The 24,483-nt window shown below is 35.6% G+C and overlaps 1 protein-coding gene and 1 long non-coding RNA gene across 5 annotated transcripts in view; one reads left to right on the forward strand and one right to left on the reverse strand.

Annotated features, from left to right (window-relative positions):
• The window catches only part of axed (axundead), a 50,045-nt gene that overhangs the window by 14,848 nt on the left and 10,714 nt on the right, over positions 1-24,483 (forward strand). Inside the window, exon 1 of one of the 4 annotated variants that reach the window (XM_046613752.2) lies at positions 178-544. The exons of 1 other annotated variant lie outside the window; for it this stretch is intronic. In XM_046613752.2, coding sequence (XP_046469708.1) covers positions 508-544 — 37 coding nt within the window. In that variant the 5' untranslated portion in view covers positions 178-507. Of the gene's footprint in view, positions 1-177; positions 545-21,944; positions 22,177-24,483 lie in introns of those variants that run through there. 2 more of the 4 variants (XM_046613750.2, XM_046613751.2) reach the window with 2 other exon arrangements.
• Positions 17,922-19,004, reverse strand: LOC138190432 (uncharacterized). The gene is made up of 3 exons (XR_011176376.1): positions 18,365-19,004; positions 18,182-18,301; positions 17,922-18,121 (listed from the first exon to the last, which is right to left on the reverse strand). It is a non-coding gene; the product is annotated as an uncharacterized lncRNA (long non-coding RNA).

The following is a 24,483-nucleotide window of genomic DNA, read 5'->3' on the forward strand; positions in this document are numbered from 1 at the left end:
GTACATATTATGCGAGGTATGCGCGTGCGCGTGTGCATTACGCATAGTTTATTCGACCTGCAGCACGTTGGTACCCGTTTGCGGTCACGTGATGTATGTATACACAATTACGTAGCACGTGGTCGAATTGGAACCGTCAGAACTATATCAGTTTGCTTAGCCAGCTCCCGGCGACGCATTCGCAAACGAACCAAAGGGACGAGTGGACGATATTGCGTTAGTTTCAGCAAAGTTCTCTTTATATCCTTCAATTATTAAGACAACACACGCGCTTGTTTATATTTTAAAAATCAGTCTGCACTTTCTACCGATACCCACTGATTATCCCAGTTGTCAAAAAGTGCCAACTTTTCTCTGCAATATTTTTGTGCTTAAGTGACGTAGTGAGTGTATTCAAAGAAACCGAAAAACGATAGTTCCGCTGATATTATTACCAGACGTGACATTTCATTGCCGATTGACAATATTGTCGAACTTTTCGTCGTCCCGACGTTCTGCAGTTGATAAATGGTTGTTAAATTTTTCCAAAAAATCATCATGATCGGTAAGCAGATAATTGTTGGAAAACTTTATTGGTTATAGATTATGAAAACTTATTTTTCGGATTGATGAGAATTATAAAGCTACTGCGATAAACGTCAAGAACCAAGCGATACATTTTCCCATATTTGTATTCAATACTCTACAACTTGTATTTAAATTGTTTCGTTTTTATCTTCTATAATTTCAACAAAGCGTTTGCATTCTATAATCTTTTACCGCTACATAGACAAAGTCGAAGACATATTTTTATTCTTTTTCTATTTACGCGATGCTGCAACTGTGTCATAGGCTGAAATTTCATAATACATGTAATAACTCCGTCGTTGTATAATACTAGCATTTTATGCATAATAGCTTCATGGTCTATAACGAAGGAGCGTAGTTATCATCGCAAGAAATAAGATCGCACCTAAGTACGTGCCGCAATTGTATAAGGCTATTCTCGATAAGCAGGAGTGTGAAGTGTTGTTGTACTAAGTGAACACAGCCGCGGCTTATGTTACACCCTGAAACCGCAAATTTCTGCCACACATGCGAACAAACATTTTCCTTGTGCGCGGTACAGCCGATCATTTCTGTGGAATCGGCGACAGGTACATTTATTGTTAGCCTTACTTACGAAGTATGAAGTGCCGCTTATATTCACGAACCAAGACATAAGAAAAGCAGCAATACATTTAAGCTGCAAGTATAAATTATCCAGCGATCTGTAGCTTCCAAACCATCGTTCTGGGAACCATTTATGAGCTGTAATAACTTTTTTTTACTCGTTTTTAAGTCTCTTGTGCGAATAGATTTCTTCGAAATCAAATCAGCCGTTGCTGAGTTCCAGTATCGAAATTGACAAACCATTTTAGAGGTTTTTCTGTCATTAGTGATACTTCAGAAGCTTTGACCCTTTCAGTCGCACATTTTTCATCTCAATATTTTGGCATGAACTTTGTTACTCGGGGGATTCGACGTCGCTGATCACGAATCTGAAGTAAAAATTTCATAATTTCTAAATCGGAAGTGAAAAATTTATCTTGCCCGCTGTTTTGCAGATTATCACTGTACAAGAATTAAATATCCAATTTTTGATTTTCGACCATTCTTTAAAAATTTACAATGTATTTATTGCGATTGCAGTCGTCACAAGCTTATGAAAAGTATATCTTCGCTATAGCATATAGCAGCTTTTTTGATTGGTCATTCCAACAATGCTATTTCGTCTATTATTGTTACATGGTGTACAATACCAATGGTTAAAGGCGTTCAACCTTAACTGAGCACTTTCCGCGTTCGATGGGTTGAGAATTTATCATCTTCCCACTTCGAGATAAAAAGTATGTCCAAAACGTTACTACCCATGTTGTTTGAGGACAATTTTGGCAGATTTGAAATTTTTTTTCTCACAATAGTTGAAAACGAATGTTTTGTTCTTAACAAAAAAATAATGTCACTCAAATGTCAATGATTACATAAACATTTTCTCTATCCATTGAGCAGGATTTGATTTTTGATACTTTGTAAATCCTCAGAACGAAAAATTATAATGAGAATTTAAAAATCGAAAATATTTCGCCCTTTTCTAACCAAATAATGTTCATGTGAGTTAAAAAAATTCTACTATGTTCGTATATTGTTCTATTCAATTTTAAAAAGCCTGCACGTGGCACACGATGTTAGGCATTCTTATTTCATTTATATGCCAGTTATGTTACTTCAGTAGGCAATAAGTATGTATAAAATATATCCATATTCACTTTTGTGATAAAAAAAATGTTCCTCCAGACATTTTGTGTTAAACAAACGGAGACGAATAATAAAATAGGATATTGTAACCTCACGTTGATGAAAAAGGGGGGTGTGAAAAATGTGGAATTCATCGCGACATCATTCATGGATGGCCTCCAATAAGACCACAAACAGCGAATATTTGACGAAAAAAGTTGTGCTACTTTTCCAAGTACAGGCACTTAGTTTTTTAAATTGTACAAAGGATATTTTTTCGACATGATTACAGTAACAATGATTACGCGTTACGCCCGGCTTACATTTGCAGTATCGAGCTTCTGCACGTTATCTGACATTTATCATTTTTGTGAGATAAGAAAAACTGGGATCCCCGATGCTAATTAAAAGCTGCATGTAGTAAACATTCAGTTATTTCTTGTTTTTTCTTCATGAATGTTTAGCATGAAATAGAACACAAAGCCAGAAAGGTAGAAAAAACGGAGAGACTTGCTAAAAGCGTTAATAAGATACTCTTCAAACCCTGAATGACGCTACAACAAATAACGCCTATATCCGATCGAAATTTGAGAATGGCGGAGAAGAGAGAAAAGGATGCCTGAGCGGTGAAGAGGAAATAAGCATTCCGTTCGTTTGGCACCAATTAGCACAACGTTTTATAAATAATTCATACTTACAATTAGAACAATGATCTGGCATGTGCTAAATAGTACTTCAAGGTGCAGAAGGTGTACACATATTATTCTTAAAGATCTTTGCTCATTTGTTTGGTAATAACAGATGTAGGTGATTAATTGTTATTAGAGAATGCCGAGGCGGGCAGATGATTGCGTCGAATTGAGTCAACTTATAAATATCGAGTTCGGTTGAAATAAACAGCTTTTTAACAGCCAAAATAGAATAGATAGAAAGCTGAATTCGTTTAGTAAAAATGAAGAGGAAAAATTCATGTTTGGAAACAAACGTGTCACGTAATTATTAAATGAGAATAACCATGCAATTTTCAAGATTTATAACTTGAAGATGAAGCTGAAAAGTCCAACTTGAACCATTCTCCTCGATATCTTTGAATTATCAATTTGTTTAGCCAATTCGTTTTCATCTCGTTCTCTTATGTTTACTTTTTTTCTTCATACTTGGTGAAATTTTTCAATGAACTTATTCAGGAATAAAATCAATCATACGAACTAACAACGTTGAAGTGAAATTTCGTAAGACCTTAAGCGTGCGGAAAAAAATTGCAGAAGTTTTAAAGTTAATGCGTATGAATGGAAAATCATTCGGTAAACTACGCAGAGTTAAGATTTATAGTAACTTTTTTTTTTCTTTTACCTACCATTTCGTCATTTCAGTGTATTGTGACTATTTGAATTTTTTTTTTCAATTACCGACGGTTAATAACTCAAAGTGATAATCCCAAAAGACCAAACCTCTTGGACTCGTCAAATCATTTTTTTCGTTGCACTAAGACGTACAACTGTTCACTAGACGAACACGCAAATTTTCACAAAATTAAACTTTCCTTTTTGGAAATTTGAAATTCTTTTTCTTTATCACAATGCAAGATATCCTGGTTTTGAATGCCTACCTCGCGGGGATTTCGAAGATCGAATCTAACTCATGTGATGTAACATCGTTGCAGTAGCAGTATCAGCAATGCACTAGAGTAACCCGCATGTGACGTTCAATTAATCATTTAAAACACATCTCAAGGTGCTTTATTGTGCTTCCCATTTATCCGCTTTTGTCTCACCCCCATTGTTGAGAAACTTGTCCCAATTTATTAGCTGCCATCATACAAATGCACATTGAGTATTTATTGTTGCATAGAATATACATACATATTAAAAGCATATGCATTATTACATGTACTCCAATAATACAATAGCGTTACATGCCTTGGTAAATCGAATAAACTTACGTAAGGTCTATTGCAGATATCTACGTTTTTACGTGATTCATTATCGGTACTAGTGGTCAAATTCTTAATCACAAGTGAGAAGATATAAAAAGGTCCATAATTAAAATGAAATTGTTAGTTTTCAAGTTTCACGTTAAATACGCATATCAGTGTGTCCGTACACACTTAAAATGTTTCTAATCGAGTATAGGACTCGTTATTCAGACAATATTTTTCTCTTTCTTGATCGGATATTTTTTTTCACCCATTAATTGCCAACGCGATAAAAACCCGAAAAATCAATGCGATTTCTATACGAATCTCAGATTAACTTGGCGCGGAATTGGATTATATGCACACATATTACATATCTCTTTGTAGATTGAACACGTATGTAGAAATTGGTAATTTTTTACGTCAAGGCTACACACATATTGCGATAAATAGACACAGTAATGCAGTCCGTTCGTTTTCATCGCCTCGAAATTTCGTCATCGACTCCACGCTCCTTGCGAACATAACACACAGCTTTTGTACTGAGAGAAATATTTCTATGAATTTACTTAACGTTCTTTTTGGATAGGTCGCAGAAATAATTATTTGACGCACAGGTATGAAAATAATTCCATGCGTAAATCAGAATCGGTTTATTTCGATGAGAATCTACTTCTATTTACTTCTTCTATTAGATATATATCAACAAAAAACGGGCAGAGGAGGATGGGTGGTGAAGGGGGAGAAGATATCCCGATGGTCACTATTTAGAAACGCCCATCTCCAGAGTGACAATATAAAAAGTTTCATGATATACATGGCAGATAGGCCCTTTCATGCATATATTTTTCATTACATGCAATTCACTTGAAATTTCACATGCATTGGCTTTTGGGGTTACTGATTACGAATCTGAACTCGAAATTTGATAATTTAAAATGGCGGTTCCAACACGGCGAACGTAAATTCAAAAAGTTATTTAATTTTGATAAAACTATATGTTACATGGTTTTTGGGGTCATTGATCACGAATCTGAACTCGAAATTCGAAAATTCAAAATGACGGATCTAGTATGGCGGAGAACCAAAAACAACGAGAAAAATTTTTTGGTGTGTATTAAGTTCGTGAAAATATTGGCTTTCAGATTTTCGTCGTAGATTAGCAGAAAATGCTTTTTTTTTGCGGAAAAGTACGAATTTCGATCATTTGTTGACATGCTCTATTTTTGCAATAAATAAATAAACAAGTTTATATTATTTCTAGACTTGGAAATATTCTAGGGACAATGTGGAACCAAAAAACTCGGCAGTGTTACCAAAAAAGTAGTTTAATAAATAAAATGCTGCAAAAAAAAAGGTAGGACGCTGAGCGTCCCAGCATGAATTAAAAGGTTGATATTGTCACTCTGGCGATGAGCCTTTCTTAATAGTGGCCATATTCTATCGGTATTGCTTAGTTATAAAAAAAATTTTTTTTGAAATCTAGAATATTCGATACAATGGAAATTATAAAAAAAAAAAATAAAAAATAATAATGACCGAGGGTACAGAATTAATCAGGTGCGAGTTTTTTTAGTGAGAAAAATGGTAGACAGACTTAATACTTTTTTTCCAGTCCTCGACACGTAAAGAACAGAGTGATAGGTAGAATTGAATTGACTTGAAAGTCTGCACATAGTTGTGCGTGAGGCCGTACGCTTTTTGTGAAGTCAGGCTCTAATAGGCTCCAATAGTCTAATTGCCGTTCGGCGGGAAGCATAGGTGTTTCTCACTGAAATCGCATTCGCCTAGAGTGGCCTAGACCATAGCAGAATCCGTCAACGCCTACCTGGACTCCATATTACTCATAATTCATACAGACTTCCTAAAAAAACCTTGATAAATGTGAATTATGGGTGAAGAAGAAAAAACTTATACGTGTCGTTGCTTTATCGTGAGACATGAATTGCGATTAGACTTGCATCTTTTATCCGCGGTGCAGACGCCTCGCGGAATAAGTGGATATACTCAGAATCAACGTAGTTCGATTCGTTGTTCTAGAGCATGGAATTATTTAATTAAAGGGTTACATGGGTTTCGACATTTTTTTAAGATTTGTATCCAATAGTACAACATGTCAAGAATATTTTCTCAAAGTTTCACGTCAACTGGAGTAAAAGTCTAGGAAAAAAGGCCTTTGAAAATTCCTCTCATTAAGCTTGACAAGCCGGGAACTTCGCGTCGCAGGTATATCGTTCTTTTCTCAACACTGTATGTCTGAAGTCGATGGCCACGATTTCGCAAAAACTGATCCATCGATCTTACTGGCATTTTGCACACTTCTTCTAAGTAGCATTGACTAGTGATCGAAGGAAGGATTGTTCTTCCTCGGCCACAACTTATTTCACAAGGTAATAAATACATGGTATAAATTTCACCGAGAATCCCACTTTTTTGCATACAACTCTGCCAAAAATTCAAATTTCAATTTTCTTTTTAATCCTTCGTTCGGTCTCGAACTATACTCATCTACTAACAGAAAATATTTGGTTTTTTAATTTCGGATGAACCTATTACGAATTATCGTAGCCACCGCAGGGATACTTTTTTCTGCGAGGTATCCAGGAACCAGATCTCAACGGCTGAATTTTAAACATTTTTCAATGAAAATTTGACAAAATATTGTTCAAATATTGTTCTTTAACGTACTTAATAGTTTGGATAAAATAATTTTTGTATTATATTAAAAAAACTAATGGAGAAAATACTATGTTTTTCACCTTCGAAATCCATGTAACCCCTTGATTTCTTTTAACCCCTTGGCAGTGCGGTAAAAATGAGATTTTCGAACCATTTTTGTGTCACACATTTCTTTTACAGATTTATCCCATGATGTCAGTATTTCGGTTATTGATGTGATTGAATTTGAATTTAAAATAATGTTTTTAAAATTCAATATGACGAATGCAATGTTGAGAATTGGTGCAATATAGTGGATTCAAATTTCAATTTTGGTTTGATTGAGTTGTTTTAAATTTGAGCGCCTAAATATGAGAAAATAACTGACATAATGTAAAAAACAATATAAACACTAAAAATACAAAGGTTTTTCGAAGTTTGACTACTTTTCGTATTTTCTCCCATAATATTTGATCCGCTATTTCGTATTTTCGTAATCTGATTTTAGGTTTGCATTCAGCGACCTCAAAATCTACGATATACAATCCATATAGTAAAAACATTTTTTGTTTTCATACGCAAGTAAATAATTATCACAAATGAACCAAAATATTCTTTATTTTAGATTTTTCAGTGAAGAATCCGAAGTTGTCTAAAAATTTTTCTCATTGGAGTAAGAATTTCATGAATGAAATATGATAAAAAAAAGAATCCGGTTTCTTAGTATCTGACTTGTTGAACCGTCAAAAAATTCGCCAATGGTAAGTGCCCAAATTTCGAGTGAAGTCCGAAACTTATACGCGACGCGACGACATTTTGACCGTTAAGTTCCAACTCTTGACAATATTTCGTTCTCGAGTTACAGCTAGTCAAAAATCCCTTAAACGTGTTTCCTTTGTGATTTTGTTTTGAATTGAGTACTAAAAATTTTTTATTCCGCAGTCAAGTTTGGCAGAGTGAATTAAATAAATCATCTCCCACAGTTTATCGTAATTTACAACGCTATTTATTGAACAGAAAAAAACTCTAGACATCTAGTGAGTTCTATGAATAGATTTAAATTCGATATGAAAAATCCTATAAAAAACACTTCGCTTTATTTTTAGTTTCAACAGAATTATTTATCTCGACTACTGGTCTATTATTCATCACAGTGGTGTGATCAATCGATTGATTAATATTTCTAAATAAACAAGTATTCATTAAATCGATCAACACATCATTTCAACAAGTTTCTGTTTTGATCGATTGGTTAATCGATTACTGATACAGCTTGAAAACCTAGTTCTTCTAAGTGAAAGATCTGCCCAACTTCTGAAAGCATTCGACGGCAACTTTACGCGTCGAATGCAAATTTTTCCTCAATGAATAACCTTCGGTAAATCTGTAAATTGAAATAAATTATATCCTGCGCAGATTTATATTATCGCGCAAGCGTGCCGGCTATGTGGGGATGCTCGTTTCACAACTAACAGTAAGGCACTGTTTGAAGATTTGAATATTGTCGGTGAGATCTGAACGTATAATGTAACGTACGTAATGTGTACATACCTATACCATATGTAACGAGTATACTGTATTAGCGGCCTAGGCATACTGACTTTGACACTCAAGTACTTCTTTGTAGAGGAAAGATAAGCAATCTATTTTCGCAATCGGAAGAGTCAGAAAGAACCGAGTGCGGGCCGTGAGGTCAAGCATTGCCCTGTTTGAAACATTATTTTTCAAAAAATCGCGAACACAATTGGTGATACGAAACTCAATTATTGTCAGCCGCACAATGCCACCGTTTCAGCCATTGTGCCTTATCCTCGAAAAGCGAATGAGATGCTAGATATCTTGACGACAAAGTTAAATTCGGGGAAGTCTGAAAGAGTATCTCTTTTGGTCAATCACACGAGATGGCCCCGCAATAACCTCACTCACGGAGTTCTGGAGCTCATCGCGCCATTTAGCGTGACGTCAGAAGTGCTGCGATCAATGGGAGCCGCTCTACAACTTGCGCGGGAGATTTGAAAAGATAATCAAGGTTCTGATTAAAGTGCGCGTTTCAAAAATAGTAATAAATTGGTGTAGCCTTAGATCGGTCGTCGTATTTTCAATTGCTTCCAAGTTACCTCCAGAATTAAAAGATCAAAGATTTTTTTTTTCAAAATTGGCATGAAATTATGAATAGATTCTTTTAATTAGGAATTTCGAAATATCGACAGATTTCACCGAGATTTAACGTTCTCCGTGACGGCTCAGAATATATAAAATACCCAAGGAAGTTTCTGAACAACTAAATTTAAGGGACTATCGAAGTACAGGTAGGATGCTTAATTTTAGAGTGACATGGAATGTTTTGAAAGGACGTAAGAATTACATTTCTGTCTTCCATTTAACACTGAGTGTGTTGAATAACCGACTTGTTTAAACACCGCGTGCCTGCCGAGTATGTAAGAATGGAGTGGTTTACAATTAAGTCTGTTCTCTAGTTGTGAAACACGCCTATACTTGCAGCGCTGAACTCACCAGAAGCAGCAGCAAGTATAATGCGAAGCTACCGCGGGACTTCTGCAAAGAAACCATTCGTCCATTACGTAAATACGATGAGTTTCAAGCCTGCTAACCAAAATCTCTTTACAATATCCGTAATCAGTTGATTGCACCACCATCATAACCGTGTAAGCAATGATGGTTCTGTTTCTTGATCCAATAAAATTTTACGATCAACCGCGAGATAAGGCCGCGCTCCTTTGAGTCGAGCGTTAATCGTTTTGTGTGTCCCCACTGCAAATGTAAACCCAATACCTACTACGGTTTACGCTTTTGCACCTGATCCTCGTTCCCGCTGCTCTTTGTTTGATATTTTAGTCATATATCTCTGCTTCACTCTAATCTCGAAACGTTTGTTTTGTAATTCGCAAATTTATCTCCTCTCAATTATCTATGTGGATCAAGGGCTAAACTAGGATAAAGGTGCCTTTTGTTCTTCCTTGCAAATATCTTAATTTTCGTCTTACCCATTACACGCTGTCTTTCATGGGCGTTTGGGGTCACCGATTACGAATTTGAACTCGAAAGTCGAAAATTCCACATGTCGGATCCAATATGCCGGACGTAAATTAAAAAGTTATTTGATTTTGATAAAAATTTATGTTACATGGTTTTTGGAGTCACTGATTGGAAATCTGAATTCAAATTCAAAAAATCAAAATGGTGGATCCAATATGGCGGACTATCAAGAACAAAATCAAAAATTTTGAAAAAATTCTGCAAAATTTTTTGGTGTGTATTAAGTTGACGTAAAACTTGGCGTTCGGATTTTCATGGTAGATTAGCAGAAAGTCCTTTTTTTCGTGGAAAAATACGACTTCCAACTATTTGTGTACAAGTGCTATTTTTGCAGTAAATACATAAATAAATTTAATATTTTTTTTTACACTGGGAAATATTTCGAGAACCATGTGGAACCAAAAAACTAGGCAGTTGTTACCAAAAATCCAAGCGTAATATTCTTTGAGTCAATCAGAAATAAATATTTTCGATTGATTTAAGTTTTTCGGCAAAAAACTTACGAATACGATTATGACACTCAATTTCTCAAACCGTCGATCAACTTCTAGAAAGTACCGGTACTTCTAATTATCGTATTATTTTTGTGCTCTCCTTCTCGAATGGGACATAATTTTCAGTAAGAACATCGAAATCGTCTACAAGAAGAAAAACTCGGATATTTTGAACAAATTATTGAAAAATATCTTGCAATCAGAGAATAATTTATTGACAAATAACTCAAAAACCACGTGTCCGCTGAAGTGAAAAATTTAGCCAGTTTCAATTTAAGACGAGCCCCGTCCATTGATACCAAAATCATAAAAATCTGTTCGTTCGTTCTTCAGATATCGTCGGACAAAACTTAATCACTCATACACGAACACGGAGTCCCATCAAAAAGTGGTTGGAGGTGATTATTTAGACCTTGAAACGTCCAGATCTAGTGAAATATCAACTTTTCATTTTTAGGATGATTATAATAATGTCCTTCTTTTTATTCTCGAAGAAAAGGAGTGGTCAGTTAAAAATACGATCTCCGTTTTGTCTGAAATTGCGATATGTATAAGTAATTCAGTTACAAATTTTTTGCGCTCTAAGGGTGCAGCCGCCTGAAACAAATACAACTCTATAGTTGATACGGCAAACTTGTGTATCTACATTATAATTATAATAGAGCGAACTTTTACTCACGTCCATCCATCAGTTTCACATTAAAATCAATTTTCACGCCGACCGTTTCTTGCGTCTAGCCCGCCTACAGCAGCAAACCGACACCGGCGTTGCGTAATTATTCGGCACACTTATTCACGATCCGCGTATTAAAGTCGCACGTTCTTTAAACGGCCCGCGATATGTCGCAGCACGTGCTCGCGGGTCATGTAACAATTATTTTACCCACGTTACGCCAAAGTCTAGAGCGTTGAATGGAAATAGATATACCGCACGTATTCTATACGTAAATCATACCGGAATTCCATAAAATAAAGTAGTTCGCTATACTCGTATATACAGGAACACGATTCGTTGTTATTCACCAGACACGGCGATCAAATAGACAGAGGAATAAATATTTTTCGACTCTAAATAATGTTATTTCATCAGTCAACAAAATAGCCAGAGTTTTTAGTTATTGAGTGTAACCAAATTTATTTCAATTAATAATAATAAGACATTTCTGTTATCGTATTTGTTCACCAAAATTCGTGAATTTCACATTTTTTTCTTGTGTGTGCAGTTCGTGGTTGCGTTCGTCATTTTATATTCAGACCATATTTTTAGCGCGAAAGCTCGACAGCGATAACAATTTTTTCGAGTAAAAAATGCCTTTTCGCCTCAACTAGTTATCTCGAGTTGGCAAAACTATTGTTTTTCTTAATGCATTCGATATATACCCATAACGTGTAACTGATGAATGAGCAACGTCTGTGAACCCTAATTGTTGCCGACATGCTCGATTTACCAGAAATGAAAGAAATCCTGGTAAGAAATGTTTAAGTTTGGTTGAATGTTCATTTGACGACAAGCCACAATAGATATGTACATACGCATTGTACTTACTTATGTTTACTAACAATCAGTTGACGGGCTCAATAAAAACAGATAGACAAGAAACGAATGCTATTTTCATCAGAGTGTCGGGTAAAAAGATCTCTATGCTTGTTTTCATTTTGCATACATTTAGATATAGCAGTATGAATTTAATCGGACTTGTAGTTCTATAATCAACACAATCAATTTTGCAGCACTTTGAACAACTCTAGGAAAATTTTACATTTTTGCAAAGTTGGAACAATTTGGGATCCACAATTCGAAATAAACTGAACAGATCATAGTATCTTAAGACGCCGCTGACCTGGCTTGTAAATATCCGTTGTGTGACGTCATAAGTATTTACAGCGCTTCTGGACGTCCAACCTAAGGCCGGTGATTTGATTGGCTAGTTCCGTTAGATCCGACCAATGAAATCACTTACAAATCAAGACAGACATCTTGTAGATCACGATCGGGCTCCTATCATCTGGACCTTTCCTTGTCGAATCGTGCCATATTTACGAAAAAATAACTGATGGAATTGGTTTTCCCGGATTACGTGTGTATTTTCAACGTCTCTATCTCCTTGTCGCAATTGAATGAAATTCTGAAATCGTAGAAGCGGTGAATATTCAACAAGTCGGTAATCCCAATCTGCCATATTTGATGTGACGTGATTTTATTTATTTCATCATTATTCATAATAAATATTATCAATGATCTGCATTACCAATGACTGTGATACAGACCTACACTTTTATTAAAGCTACGACTTAAAAAAATTTCTAGTCAGATTCGTACCCCCGTTCTCGCACGATTAAGCAAGGAAATTTTCCCGCTTCTGACGTCACGAAATATATCACTCGCCGGATCAGCGAGGACTTAAGATCATGTAGTATTCCTACTCTACCGACCGAGCAACCTCACCCTTGTCCTTTCTACATTAAATAAACAAATGAACGGAAAGGGTTCAAATTTCGACGGTGTATCGCTCTTTTGTAACGGAATTGAGAAAAGTTACTCATATCCCGTAAATCGTCAAAAAATGTGTGGTTCTTCTGACACGTGTTACTATTCCCACATTTCCCGTATTTCAGGGGCTAAAAAGTGAATAGCTGAGATACTTTGCGCAATTCTCGAAAGAATGAGGAGTAAAATGAGCCGTCATAGGACTGTTTTCATGGAATATTGATGTCGCTAGCTGAAAACTAGGAAATACAATAATTTCGTAAATAAAAGGTGGTCTCACGATCAGCTGGGCGCATGGCCGAGCGTTCCTAGGTTTATTCGATGTAGGAAGAAAAATAGGTGAGTTTGTTCATCGCCAGTGATCGGTAAAGGTAGGAGTACTACATGACCTTAATATGACTCGGAATGTAATAGGATATCATACAATGTAATGTCACCGACTGAGAAGCCGGGTGACAATTTTACTTGACATTTCGCAACGAAAATACCGTATTTAGTATATGTATATTTTTACCTGACGATTTGACGTACTTTGCGGAGTTCTGTAATCGAGTTGTATTAAATCCCGCAAAAAAATGGCCACTTGAGCATCGACCCCTACGTATTTAATGTATTATTAAACTCTCCGTTGTTCTTCTAGCGTAGAAAGGTTTGTCTCCGTCAATTCTATGACATGGCACGAATTGAGCAACCTAATTGTCTTTGCATATTTCAAGCGAACAAAAGCATGTACAGCAAACCTGCGTTCCATCGACGAAAACAGTTCTTTACTCGTATCATGGTGGCGCATCCTGGTAGATATGTAAATACATACATGTATCCTTTGCTAAATAGCACTTTTACTTGATCCAGCAGGCGCAGCAGCCCAGGGCCAAAATCGCTTGGGATATACGTACGAGACCTTCAGAGATGGATTTGCCTGTGTATGTATGACTGGTGGCGCGTGAACAGTAGACCGCCAATGATAAAAACACCTTCGATTATACGTAGTCATTTTAACATGTTTATAATAAATCCGTCTGTGAGAGTCTCATATGTAATATTCCAAGCGATTCTGAATGTGGGCAGCTGTGCGTGCTGGGTCCAGTAGTCGCATTACCTAGCAAAAGTATACCCAACATGACGCACCACAATGATACATTTTTATTTTTTGTATAAATTTTTTACCCATGTTTCTTTCTTTGGATAATACATTCGGAGATGCTTTGTGTCGTACGTGTAGTATGGCTTAACGTAGATCCTTACTTGCACGTCTATTGCCTTTGTGTGTTCTTAAATATTCTCATTGCTTTTTGGCTTGGATATTCATTTTTTGGATTTGGCCCTTTCTTAAGGCTAAGACTAGTCTATGTAGGTGGGTGTGTACGATGGTGGCCACGGTTATATACAGCTGATGATGTCATTGTGCCGTTCGACCAAAAAGTACATTTCGGTACCTTCCTTGTCGGAGCAATTGTGCTCGGTACTCATTGTTCTGTAGTGATTGACAGAGGGATTGGCCTTGTCAATCCTAGAACTTTCCACATGTCCTGTGTTGTATTTCCTTCTGTTCACTTTGTAGGTCTGGTTTATCAAGAATTTCCCATAGTATGTAGATTACCCATGGGAGGACTTTCAAAAGCCTCCTGCTGCTCTCAGCGTTTACTTGTATGCCACTTCAAGCGTATTGAGTTTCTTTTCTGTGTGCATGGGTATCAAACTTGCTGTTCCGTAGTCAAAGATTTATCGGAGACAGGCTCTGATGATTTTTACCTTGTTTCTTGCATCAATTTTGCTTGTCCTTCCAATAATTGGTCCAAGTGTATTATTGACTGTACAGTATTTCTGTAATGTGCTGTTCACATGTGTGCCCATGCTGAGACTCTTCCTTATGTGTACTCCAAGAGTCAAGAATCGGTTTCGCTACTCGGTGGGAACCAATGAACTGCAGGTTTACTGTATCTAAGCAAAAACATCTGACATGTAAAAAAATCTGCCTAGTTACCTAAACGATATCACAATAAAAATAAAAGAACAACTTCGCTATTGTCAGTTTTCAATGTGAAATTAGGAAAAAAACCCAAGCCCTAGGATCTCTCAACAAGTAGGTATACGTCCTGAAGTCGAACCGCGCTATTTCGTGTAGTGCTATCGGAACATCAGTCCAAGAACTATACGTACTTCGCGGGCACATTTACTTTTTATTCTTTATTGAAATTACTATACTCATTCATGTCGTGTGCGACCCCGTGTAACAATGTCGTCTCTCTAAGATTGATTCTTACACCAAATAAATGAATTGTATTTTTTTCAAACACAATCATTTTTGCATTAGAATAACTAATTGATAACAGCTTATTCAACATTACTAAGGTATCTAATTTGAAATGGTTTTGTTCTGCCACTTACAGCTTGGGTTCATATTTTATAGAATTCAATATAATCGGATTGAGTCAATTGATCGGTTAGCTTCGAACAGATTAACGTATTGTTAATTTTGAAGTGGATGGATGCATTTCATTAATTTTTTCTGTTGTATTAATTACCGATGATTGCATGATGTTTGGAAAATGCATATTATACTAACAAGGAACCCTAGGTAGGTCAACCCCTCTGATTTTGACCTGGTTCGTATATGTCGTAGTGCATCGAAAACTAAGAAACCCGTATATTTTCTCATCTGCTAATAAAAGGCTTAGAGGCGTGAAAACAATCTTTCTTTTTTGTTTAAGATTTTTTTAAATTTTAATTAGTTATTAGACGACAATTTTAATAATGAATAGAAACATTTGAACGCTGGTTTCATTTAAATCCATCAAGCGCATCAAGAAATCACCCTGTTGGGTGCCCATCTTTGGGGATCATTTTCACCCCTCTAATCCTTACGATTAGTAGTACCAATTAACTGTACCTCTGATACAAATGCAGCATAGGCGCGTATTACCACAACCTGATGACAAAATAGTAATAAATTAATAACCTACATAAGTGTCACGAGTGAAAAAAAATTCTCCGCTGTAATAAATTTCAAATTTATTTATAAAAACGCAAATATCGTCGGCTCTTGGATATGTCAATTCACTACTAATATAATTGACAGAGTCCAACCCGAAATACCGTTCCATACCCATAAGAAATAAGCTCTTCCAGAAGTTCAGAGTGTGCGAAGTCAAGTTAGGTACCTGATTATAAATTATAGGTACATGATAATAAATTCTTATACAGTGAAACTTCTCTTAACGGACACCTTCCAACAACAGATTCGTCCTTACAACGGACAGTCTAAAAATCTCCCGAAGCACAATTTACATGTTAAATTGTTCTGAATAGCGGACACTCCTCAACAACGAACAGTATTTCTAGTCCCGAAGATGTCAGCTAGTCAAAAGTTTCACTGTATGTATAACCTTGTCATTATTGAAATACATGATTTTCTAATAATTGGCTAATTTCACACGTTGCCTGCCGGAAAGTGAATCACCGTGAGGTATATTTGTTAGCTGTTGTATACGCATGCTGCAACGGTGTGCACCGCATCATGTCTTAATTATTACGATAGATTTCATTGACCCTAATTCACGTTATGTTAACTAATTATACCTTGCATTACAACTTCAGAAAAATTTTCACTTCATACATGAACTTCAACTGAGCATGTATCCTGAACATCTAATGAATATTACGAAGTAAAGCCGTAGCAAATACACATTTAGTGTAGCTATTTATTTATAATTGTTGAAATTAAATCCTACTCCATATTATTATTCTCGTTTTTTCGCGATCTTTGAAATATTATTACACAAAGCCCATGCATAGAATATGCGGACAATACTTCTCAAATTTGTCTTCGGAATTTTTGTGATACCGTGACGTTTTTTTTTTTTTTTTTTTTTTGTTTGCAGTACAGGTTTTTTTTTATGATTCTATAAAGTATGGAGGAGAGAGATGGCGGGGGGGGGGGGGGGGGGGGCAATTACAATTAAGAAACCAAAACAAAAATTTTCATTTAATTCCAATTCGAATCAAATGCTTATTGTTCAATCTATTCGGACTCCTTAGAGAAAAAACGACTCGAATGAGAAAACTTGAAACCTTCCGTTCGTTAAGAAGGATGTACAGTTGAAAATCAACACTTGTTCGACAATTTTATTGCAAGACGGTTATATGGCAAGTATTTCTCAAAGTATGTAGTTTGTAAGCCACGGTGCTTCCCTCAATAATGCAAAACGAAACAGACTCAAATTATGAACAAAAGCTTTGATACCGATTATTTATTTCAAAGTATTTAAAAACAGTGAAAAATCTACTCTGCGATAAATCATTTTACTCGGAAGACTATTTACTCACAATTTTTTTTTTTATCACACTAGGGGCTTCGCCCCTGCGCGCTTCGCGCGCCAACCCCATCTCGGCGCTACGCGCCTCGGGCACTCGGCGCTGCGCGCCTCGTTGTTCGGCGCTTCGCGCCTCACTATTTCCTTACGCATTGTCTAGTAGACAGGCGAATTCCTTCATGTTGATTTAATGACAGGTCCTGCACTTGCTGTCCACTTCAATTCCTTCTGTGCTTACTTTTCTTTTTTTCATCAATCTAAGCTTCCATTCGTTGGTTGAAAATTGGTGTTCCTTCTCTATTGATATCTGTCTATCTCCTTGACTTGCTGAATTATTTTTGCTACCGCTCTGCCCGTTATTCTCCAAAATCACCTTCTTTATATTTTTTTTTTCTCTGTATTTATGTTGCTGTTCACTCCGTAAAACACCTCTTTTTCTTGTGGTCAACATCTATCATGGTCGTCCTCTTGCCTGGTTATAGGAATATTTGTTTATTATTATTCTCTGGCTTATTTGGTTCTTCGCACTTAAAATTTCATTTTCCTTTTTCCTTTGTGATACTTCCGACCATCCACCATCTTCATCGCCTTGTCTGCTGGTTGAAACTCCTCCTTTCTGTTCGTTGTTTGAAAAGCCAGTATGATATTTTTTGTTCGCTTCCCTATATTTTCGCTGCTGTTCCCGTCGTCTAATTTTTCGCTCTTCTATGTACATCACAATGGTTGGTCGTCCTCTCGATTTATTTTCCGAATCAATCATCGCAATCGATTCTTCTAATTCTTCGACACCCTTCGTTGAATTATTTTTACTGCCGCTCTGCCGGTTATTCTCCAAAATCACCTTCTTTATATTATTTTTTTCTCTATATTTGCGTTGATGTTCATTCCGCAAAACACCTCTTTCTCTTGTGGTCAACATCGATCCTGGTCGTCCTCTTTCCTGGTTATACGAATATTTGGTGGATATTATTCTATGGCTTATTTGGTTCTTCGCACTTACAATTTTATTTTCCTCTTTCTTTTGTGATACTTCCGACCATCCACCATCTTCATCGCCTTGTCTGCTGCTTGAAACTCCTCCTTTCTCCATTGTCATCGTAAATCCTGGCTGTCCTTTTGACTGTTTGGTGATATATTTTGATTTACTATTATTTGATTGTTACTTTTGATACTTATTACTCACTATCTGAATTTTATTTTGGTTCTGCAAGACATCAAAGTGTCCACTCTCTCCGTCACCGGTGAAGAGTAGCGAGAATTGTGTTCCATTTTGTGATCCGATCCGGTGTGGATGAATTTGTTTTTCGCGATACTCGATTTAACATATCTTAAAAATTTCCGCAGCTGCATATATTGCATTTTTATTCATATGTGATTTGTAATCACCAGGTCACCTAATCACAGCACCGTTTGACTCATTACCTGTAATAAAACCCGCAAATGTAGACCAATTATCCACTATATTTGAAACGATACTCAGTCTCACCTCTGCGTGTCGATCTTGAGTGCCGTATACACAATACGCCAACGCGCGAAAAAGACAATTCCTGTCGGGAATCATCGTTATAATTTTCGTTTGCATGTTCATTTTTTGCGCGTCAGAAACAGATACCTATAAAGATATTTGTCAAAGACTGTCATAAACAGCCGATGACAGCTGTCAAAGGGTTTGCTAGATGCTTTTTGTTTTGTTTTCGGTATCTCACCCCACCGCCAACTTCATGCGTATACTATTGTTATTATAATCTTTTTTTACTATTGTTATTATAATCTTTTTTTACTATTGTTATTATAATCTTTTTCTACGTTCATTTGTTTGAAACTTTTTTATTAGATAGAGAGATTAGAATTGTTGAATACATGATTCTTCGAGATTGCACTAATGTTTATTTCTATCAACAGTAAGTAATACTAACTGTGAATTGACTGTTAGGAGAAAAAAAATGTGGTATGGTTGATTTGCGAAGAACAGTTTCCCAAATGAAATGAGCCATCGTCGAGTAAAACCAAACATATCATATTTTATGAAGGTAATAAGTTTTTCGATTTTTCTACTTTGTGTATAATTTATGATTTTTATAAATACATTCAATTCAGCTTCTGTGGGGGGACTTCCTCAAAGTGCCGAAATATCTAGTATTTGACTATTTGTTTTTTTTTTTATTGGATCTTCGACACCGAGAACCTACACATATAAAACAATTTATCATTATAGTTCGGTATTTATTATGAATTGATTACGGTTCGAGAGGATATTCTGAAACTTTATCACCTTAGCAGAATCGCACCCCAGCTCCAAAAAAATGGTATCCTGCCTCAACAATGAGTTTCAAAAATTAAAAAAAAATATCTAGACATTGTTTAAGGTTCACAGAAAAAGTTCACTCAGTTTTCCTAACCAGTATTGATTATTCAAACATTGTAAAACATCAGCACACGTAAGGTAAAAGGGGAAAAAATCTTTATGAAAATTTTAGGGAATTTTTTTATTTTTTTTACGAGCAAAAAAAAAGCAAAAAAAAAAAAAACTATCAAAGTCTATTCCTGAACTCTATAAGGAGTTTGAAAAATGTCTGGGGTGAAATTCACCCCCAGTGACCGATTAGGGTTAACGAAGAACCAACTTTGAATATCTATATCTGTTGTATTTTCTTCCATGTCAGACCAATCGGCATCCTCTGTGCATTTGCTGAACTTCTCGAAGCGGTAGCTTTCAATCAAATGACTAGCTACATCTCTCGCAATGATTTACTTGATTCTTCCCAGTCAGGATTTCGTAAACACTATAGTTTCTACTCACATTGCGCTAATCAATATTGTCGACGATGTACGCTTGGGTATAGAAAACAAGGAGACTACTTTTTTAACCCTTTACTCACGCTGGGTCACTCAGCATCCCACCTCTTTTTTTCAGATTTTTATTTATTAAACTAATTTTTTGGTAACAACTGGTGCGTTTGTTGGTTCCACATGATTCCTAAAATATTTAAAATTTTTAAAAATTCGAAATTTATTTATTTATTGCGAAAACATCACAAGTAAACAAATGGTCGAAATTCGTACTTGTCTACGAAGAAAAATCATTTTCTGCTAATCTACCATCAAAATCTGAGTGCCAATTGTTACAGAAACTTAATACACACCAAAAAATTGTACAGAATTTTTTCAAAATTTTTCTTCTTGTTTTTGTTTGTACGCCATATTGGATCCGCCATTTTTAATTTTTTAATTTTGAATTCAAATTCGGAATCAGTGACCCCAAGAGCCATGTAGCATAAAGTTATATCTATATAAAATAAATTTTAGAATTTGCGTCCGTCATATGTCCAGCATCATTTTGAATTTTCGAATTTAGAGTTCAGATTATTAATCAGCTACCCCAAAAGCCCGCACAAACAAAATTTCAAATGAATTGCATCCAACAAAAAATGTATGCACGAAATTTCGACCGCTATTTTACGACAAAATCTTCAAGCGTACCTTTAACAAGGTTTAAATCAGCGCCTCGATTACAAATAACCTCTGCGCTTTGATCATCAATCGCTTGTATGCCACCGTCGCTTTCGTCGCATTATTGTAAATACTCGTTAAACTACGTTTCTTGTTTTGTATGTTTATTTATTATTTACTTATTTATTTTTATTTTATTTTACGTATTTGTCTTATTTAGTGTATTTCATTCTAAATTTTTAACTTTGCGAATATGCGTGTTAATATTATTTTCATGCATTGTTCCAAGTAATGACTTGTTATTCTGCGTACCCTATTTTTGTAAATTGCCTGGACTATTTTTCGATGGTTAAAATACGCTAATCAGTCTGATTTTTTATGGCAAACCAAAGCACTCATGAATAGCAGAAAATAAACTCTTAGACTTTGATTTTGTATATTTTTTTTACATTTTTTTAAGGGTTGAAAATGTGTTAAAAAAAAAAAAAAAAAAAAAATAGTGGTCCACAAGGTGTACACGGTTGAAGCCCTAAATATTATGTGAAACAAAATTTGTTAAAAGATTATTAATTAGTATGAAAGCCACTGCCTTGATATAGAGGTTTATTTTTTAATTAAAAACGATACATTGGAGGTCGTTTGAAAAAAAGTATCCAATTTAGCCTATTTTTTCTACACTTTTTCGTTAGTAAAAATATGAAGATTTCAAAAAATTCTTTCATTGCAAAATAAAGAATGTTGTGTCCAACTTTGAGACGGATATCTTGAAATCTCTTCCTTTGAGATTGTACAAAAAGTGTAAAATGAATAAAAATGAAAGATAAAATTTTTATTATTATGTCTTCTTCATGAGTGCTGTGATTTGATATTAAAAAAATTATACTGATCTGAAAAAATCGTGAAAATCAGTTGTTCTTCGATTCGTTACGCTAGGACGATCCCTCGACAAATCTCTCTGTCTGTCGGTCTGTTTATCTGTCCGTCCGTCCGTCGGTCGATCGGTCGAAATGTAACCAACTACTGGGGTTACACGAAGCTTCTTACACATCGCACGGATCGATTGCTCATATTTTTACCTATACAGACGTCATTATGCGGCTGGCAAGCAATTATCACCTCCTCCGTTCGCCAAGTTGAACCAAGCCACCATTGATTCCCCTCATTTAACACTATTATTCGTACGGCATTTCTGGTATCGTAAATGTTCACTATTTTTAACTCAATTATAGGCCTATTCACCTTTTGTGGAGGCGGCAAATTAGAAGATGGACCGCGAGCTGGGTTCCAGGAAGAGTCGCGGCAGCACAGAGGGGATCCCCCTATTTAATAATCGCTTCATTCGGTGGAACCTTCAATAGTCTTGAGCCGGCTCTGCCGGAGTCTCATTATATCACATTATATATTACATTATATTCATCCTAAGTCAAACAAGATTACAGTGTATTTGGCATGGGGATTTAAACGAGAAGGACATCTCTTTCGCCGCAATATAGTCCACCTTTATTGCAACCATGGGAGTCTTACTGCGCCTCTTCACTTTCAAGGGTACGATGCAAAGAATACCCAATCGCCTACCTACCTATCCATTAGGGTGGTCCTTGAAAAGATCTTTTTTTGATTTCCCCTGTCTCATCTCTCAAATCGACTCCAAATAATTAAAAAATAATTCCCGAATTTCTTCAGATTTTTATCTCAACTCTAACCCGTGCCGCTAGAAAATTGATTCCCCATTTAACCCTTTTCAAGGAAACAGTTAATCTACGAAACGGATTTAAATGAAATTTGTTATAGGGAAGTTTCTTGGGTCCCCGATTACGTATTTGGACTCGAAATTTTCACAATGGTGATTCCAATATGGCAATAGTAAGTGACTTTTGGGATTTTTGTCCTCCATATTGGATCCACTGTTTTGAATTTCAAAATTCACCCTCCCAGCGAGACAGTCGAAATTCAAAAATGACTTTCCTGGACCATCTTACTATCCATTATCCTTTATTCCTATCCACCTATGGCCTAAATGATTTTAGGATCTGTGCCAACGCGAAAATCGTGTTGTGAAACGACGAAGAAGTGAACAAATATTGAAGTATTCCATTTTCCGCTCACGTACAGTTTTCAGAGAAGTTTCCTTTTGTTTTTAATACATCGTACAAGTTACAATTTTTTTTTCAATCAATTAATAAACAATACTGCCGAATTATATCGCAGCGGTTGTTGCATAGTTTCAAATGGAAAGTCAGTAAGTTGTAACGATTGTTGTTTCAAAACCGAAAACATGGTTAAGCTCAAAACAAGCATCGCATGAAGTTATTCACAACTCTTGTTTTCAACACATTTTCATTATTTATGTGGACTCTTGACATGCTGCGGACAATAGATCTTAGTGATAGTAAGTCGCTTTCTCGTATGCAAAAATTATCGAACAATAATAAAACACGTGCCCGAGACTGATTTGAAGTGAAAGTATAAATTAGAAAACGTCTGCAGAAAACACATCAGAACTTCCAAAAATGTTTAAAAATATATAAGAATACCTCTATACATAATCAAAATTTCATCTGTGTTAATCCGTCTTATAATTTACAAGATATCTCACCACGCTCGTGAAAAGAAAAAAAAAGTGATGCAAAGATTTTGCAATCATCATTGACATCGATGACTTCGCATACCTACGTTTCTGTGATACTCATTTTCAGGAGGAAAAAAAAAAAAAAAAACATCCTACACAATTAGACTTTTTGTATAGAATTCATTCATTTGATCAAAATCAAATACTGATTAGAGATTCTCTATTTTTTATGACTTTTAATTCTACACTTTTATATTCACACCATATGCTGTAAACATGTATGCGAATCAACGTTTTGATAATTTTCTACACCATACCACTAAAACTTGAAGTAGTTGCTCTTCACTTCGAAATCCTTCCCCACAAATTGATTAAAATGTGCGTAACAAATCAAATGTTGAAAAAGCTTTCAACTGAGTGTAAGTAAAACGGAACAAGAATCTACAATATCTAACCACATTATGAAACCTCGGCAAAATACAATAAAAGTCAACATTACTTTGCACGAGCTGAAAGCACAAACGACTTCATTTACTTTGCGCGTCACTTAAGCCCTCGACATGACAACGTACTAGATAAAGGCTTATATCTGACCACATCCTTTGACGCTACATGATAATGATATGTATTACATGAAAAACTGATTACTCAGCGCAAATAACATCATACGTAACAATTCGCGAATCGAAACAAGTTGAATCGCAGCCTTTATTTTTCAATTTTATTATCATTTCAGCTTCTAGCTCGAAGTAAATCACTTGCTGATTATAGTTCACTAGCACATTACACGTATGTAATGCCACAAATTATCACGAAGTGTTTATTTGTACTACTGCGCTATTTTTTATCCTATTGTACGATATGACAGAAAAAAGTGAGAAAATCAACATTTTTTTTTCAGTTAATAATGCGGCTGAATTTTCCCACATGTGTAACAGGAAATTGCTAATTGAGCAGCGCTAGTAGGTATACACTGTTAACCCTTTGAGTCACGAATTATTGTACTGAGTCAACATTTTATAACAAGTTAGTATTACATAGTTTTTGGGGTCGCTGATTACAAATCTGAAGTCAAAATTCAAAAATTCAAAATAGCGGATCAAATATGTCGAACAAAATTTTTTAATTTAATTAAACTCGTTAAAAGAACTCTATGCTGGAATTTTCGAGGTCTCTGAGTAGATTCGTCATACTTAATTTTCAAAATCTGATTTCAGAATCGTAATCAGCGACCCTAAAAACCTCTGGACAGAGTTGTTGCTCCGCATTTGAACGAATTCGAA

This window comes from Neodiprion pinetum, chromosome 2 (genome assembly GCF_021155775.2).
Source record: "Neodiprion pinetum isolate iyNeoPine1 chromosome 2, iyNeoPine1.2, whole genome shotgun sequence".
Taxonomy (NCBI): domain Eukaryota; kingdom Metazoa; phylum Arthropoda; class Insecta; order Hymenoptera; family Diprionidae; genus Neodiprion; species Neodiprion pinetum.